Source organism: Penaeus chinensis, chromosome 35, assembly GCF_019202785.1.
Source record: "Penaeus chinensis breed Huanghai No. 1 chromosome 35, ASM1920278v2, whole genome shotgun sequence".
NCBI classification, from domain to species: domain Eukaryota; kingdom Metazoa; phylum Arthropoda; class Malacostraca; order Decapoda; family Penaeidae; genus Penaeus; species Penaeus chinensis.
The window spans coordinates 11,343,063-11,348,062 of NC_061853.1; the positions used below are offsets into that span (position 1 = coordinate 11,343,063).

At 30.7% G+C, this 5,000-nt stretch overlaps 1 protein-coding gene across 1 annotated transcript in view; it reads left to right on the plus strand.

Annotated features, from left to right (window-relative positions):
- The window catches only part of LOC125044058, a 51,957-nt gene extending 47,730 nt beyond the window's left edge, over positions 1–4,227 (plus strand). Inside the window, exons 5-6 of the mRNA XM_047640503.1 lie at positions 39–216; positions 4,076–4,227. Coding sequence (XP_047496459.1) covers positions 39–216; positions 4,076–4,227 — 330 coding nt within the window. The remainder of the gene's footprint in view (positions 1–38; positions 217–4,075) is intronic.
- The last annotated feature ends 773 nt before the right edge of the window (positions 4,228–5,000 follow it).

The following is a 5,000-nucleotide window of genomic DNA, read 5'->3' on the forward strand; positions in this document are numbered from 1 at the left end:
AGAGTTTGCATGCGCCAACTGGTATTTTTATTTTACAGGTGAATGAAATGGCTTCTTGCAAAAATAAGCCTAATGTATTCTGCTACACCTGCTTTGAATACACCATTGTTCCTAACGGGAATCCAGTCACAGGTTTCATAGAGCGTGCTTACCATGCTTATTTTGGTATTAAACTTGGTGACCAGGATAGAGCCTGGGCGCCACACATGGATGCAGGCGATTATTGAAATGTCTTCTGCTGCACAACGGCAACCAGTTGGCCTCTGTTCCCCTCGCTCACTCGACTACACTGAAGGAGAAGTATTAAGCGGTGAAATATGTGTTGGAGAAAATTCGTTATGATCAGCATGAGTGGTTTATTTGTGTTGACCTGAAGATGGTGATTTTTTTTGTTAGGAAAACAATCCACATTCAGCAAGTATCCATGCTTTCTGTGCGGGTGGGATAGTAGGCACGAAGCTAATCACTATACAAAGAAGGAGTGGTCTGTGCATCAACAGCCCTCTGATGGACAGAGACAGGATGCTCTTCCCACCGTTGCACATCAAGCTCGGAAATTCATGGCCTGAATTTTAACAGTAATGACGTAACATTCAATTTACATATACTTACTTTTATCAATGTCTACTATTATAACCGAACTTGTAACATTTGATTAGTAAACTGTGTTAGAAAACGATTTTTTCTCTTAAAATCCTTTTTCAGATAAAAAATATTTTCAAAAATCGACCGATATCACAACATTTTAATAGATTAAGTAAGAAAATCATAATTTTAAAAATCAATTTAAAATAAAACCTGACCTGAACAAAAGAAACACATTTCATTTTCGGAATCAGCGACACAAAACTGTCCTCAATCAATTGAAAAAAATACAAATTAAAAACAAAAAAATACTCAGTGTTATTATTGTTATAATCATTATTATCACATTATTATCATTAGTGTCATATTATTATTATTATTATTATAATAGATATTATCAATATTCATACTATTATTAGTATTATTATAATTATTATTATATTTCTTTCTTTCTTTTTTCTCATTATAATATTCATTATTACTTGTATTATCGTACTATTATTATCACTATTATTATCATTATCCTTGTTATTATTATCATAATTATTATTACTGTAATTATTATTATCATTATCACTATAATTGTTGCTGCTGTTTTCGTTGCAGTTATCATCAATATCATTATTGTTATTATTGTTATTATCATTATTATTATTGTTGTTATTATTATTATTATTATTATTATTATTATTATTATTATTATTATTATAATTGTTGTTGTTGTTTTGTTATTATCATTATCATTATTATTATTATTGTTATTATTATTATTATGATTATTATTATGTATTATTGATATAGATGCTGTCCTTATCTTTATCACTGCTATCATTAGTAGTATCTTATCATTATTGTTATGATTGTTATAATCATTATGATAATAACAATGATGATAACAATGATAATAATGACAGTAATAATGATAATAATAATAATGATAATAATAATAATAATGATAATAATGATAATAATAATATTATTATTATCATTAAAATGATAGTAGTGGTAGCAGTGATAAAAATCTTTATCATTACTTTTACTGCTACGATTATTATAACCATTATTAATATCATTACCATAATAATGATAAGTATTATAACAATTTCTATTATTATTACTATCATAATTAGCATTATTATCTTCAGCATTATTATCTTCATCAATATTATTATTATTTTTATTATCATTATCATTAATATTATGTTATTATTATTATCATTAATATTATGTTATTATTAGTATCATTAATATTATGTTATTATTAGTATCATTAATATTATGTTATTATTATTATCATTAATATTATGTTATCATTATAATCATTAATTTTATGTTATTATTATTGTCATTAATATTATGTTATTATTATTATAATTAATATTGATATTATTATCATCATTATTATCATGATTATCATTAGTATTATCATCATTATTACTGTCATTATCATCACAACTGCCACTGTGGCTCAATCGCGAGAGCGCCCAGCTACTGACTCGAGAGTAGCTCCTCCTCCGGGCTCGAGGTTGACCTGCCCGAGGCTTGTGGTTGAGTTGTGAGTGTGAATGTGAGTGAGCGGATCATGCAGGGAGCCTCAGAGCGATCCTAAGAATGTCTGCACCAGGGGGCATCACCATACGCCTTACCTTTTTTTCTGTTAGCATCACCATTATTATCATTATCATTATTTTTATCATTATTATCATTTTTTTTCTATTATTGTCATTACTTTTGTCTTCATTATCATTACTTTTGTCATCTTTATCATTATTTTGGTCATCTTTAACATTATTTTTGTCATCTTTATCATTATTTTGGTCATTATTATTGTTATCATTATCATCACTATCCTTATTTTCACTCGTGTCATAATTGTCAGTATTATTACTACAATTACCATTATCTATGCTTCTGTTGCGGCTGTTATTATCTTTGCGGACCATTACCAATGACCTTGAGTACCATGATATCGTCTCCCTCCTCAGTTACCCAACTTTTCCTGTTATTCCTGCTGCTACCAACAAGAAAGGGCATATGTGACATTCCCGCTGTAACATCAATTGTTCTTTCCACCGAACTGTCGACATGTTATCGTTAATGTTCCTACGGCCTGCAGGACTCCTGGGATGCCTTCCATAGTTTTTCATATTTTGATTAGTTCATACTACAGAGGGCGATTAGTTCGTGCACTTTTCTTTTTTATTCGAGAAGTAGATGATGATAATAATAATGATAATGATAATAATGATGATAATAATAATAATAATAATAATAATAATAATAATTATAATTGCTATTATTGTTATTATTATGATAATTATTTTTATTATTATAGTTATTATCATTCTTACTATTACTATAATTGTTATTATTGTTATTATCATTATAGTCATTATCATTATCATCATTATAATAATTATTATTATTATCATAAATACTATTACAACAATAATAATAATAGTAATAATAATAATAATAATAATAATAATAATAATAATAATAATAATAATAATAATAATAATAATAATAATAATTATTATTATTATTATTATTATTGTTATTATTTTGATAATTATTTTTATCATATTTGTTATCATCATTTTACTATTACTATTATTATTATTATTATTATTATTATTATTATTATTATTATTATTATTATTATTATTATTATTGGTAGAAAACCCACAATGCAAAAACTAGATTTATTGAAAGTGAGACTACAGTTTCGAAATCCACCTGGATTCCATCCTCAGGTGTGAAGAGGAAAGGATAAGGATAAGTCCGATATGCGAAGCTGAGCCTCGCCCGGGCTATGCCCATGAAAGGAGCCCGGCCTGTATCGCCTAATGCCGACTCGCTAACGTGTGTCAGCTGGTGCTGACTCGGCTGAGCTTAGTCCTTACCCGCCGTTTGCCCAGCCACACCAGTAACCTCCAGGCGACAATTGCTACTTCTCGCGCTTGGGCGGGGCGCAAACCGTTACCACTGCACTAGCCCGGAGGCTAAAAGCAAAGGGAGAGGAAGGGGTATAAAAGAGAGAGAGGAAAGGCAGCGCGGTAACGGGGCAGTTAAGGACAGACGAACGGAAGCGGAGAGAGATCAGGTCAGGTCGGAGGGTCGGGCGGACTGTGTGTGTAGTGAAATCCACGAAGAGTTCTACGAGCATTATTCCTTCGGTGTCTTTTAATACTTCCTTTTTAAGCTTTCATAGGAGGCTATTATTTTTAACTTATTTCTGAACCTCTTGTACCTTGACAATGTCTTAATCAAGTTCTTTATTCCTCTTAAATCCTTAGCTCAATTAGATATCTAATTAACACACGGTAGCGAGCGTTATGCAAGGCACTGATTTTTAAAACTCTCCCGAGGCATAAAACCAAGTATGTATAGTACGTATAATACTAAACAAACACTTCTGAACTGCAAGAATATCTTTTATTACTTTCACATCTACACTTATATAATCCTGCCCAAAATATACCGACAGCCAATACTTATCTCTGGTTTTCCACAAGAGACGAACACAACACGGCAGCTCTCAAGGCTGGTCCCGGCCTCACCGTCTCGAGGGGTCGCTATCTCCTTAGGTCACCTTCTTGGCGGGACCCAAGACATGCAAATTGCTGTGTACTAATTTAAGGTCTCGTTCGGTAGTTTAGCGTAAACACAGGCGGGCTAATCCCTCTGTTTAGATATCTCTTGCGTAAACAGAAGATTTTACTTTTATTTATTTAATAAAACAAATGGTAGCTTTTATTTATAGTGTATTTTAATCAAAACGTCATCGGCGCGTCCGTCAGCTCTGCTACATGTGCAGGGTGGCCGGCGTACGGGAGGAGGCGGAGGATGTGGGAAGCGAGGAGACTGGGGGCAGGAGAAAAGCCTTATTATTGGTGTTATTATCATTAGCATTGTTATTGTTACTACTATCTTATTATTGATATTATGATTTTCATTATCATTATTATCACTATTATTACTACCATCATTGTTTTTCATTACTGTTATTATTACTATTGTTATTATTATTTTTACATTTTCTAACTGTTATCATTATCATTATCATTATCATTATCATTATCATTATCATTATCATTATCATTATCATTATCATTATCATTATCATTATTATTATCATCATCATTATAATAATAATGCTCTATAAACACTGCATCGGGCATCTTCAAATTAACCAAGGTCGCGGCAACAATTATGCAGGTACGAATGGGAGGGTCACAGTCGTTAATTAATTCGTCAACTCACTTCTGATATATATATATATATATATATATATATATATATATATATATATAAAATCTGGTGTATGTATTTCCGACGAAACTGGTTGAATATATCTCTTGTATTGTGATGATATTCATTCTCATTCATACTTTTTCTGCATTTGTCAACAT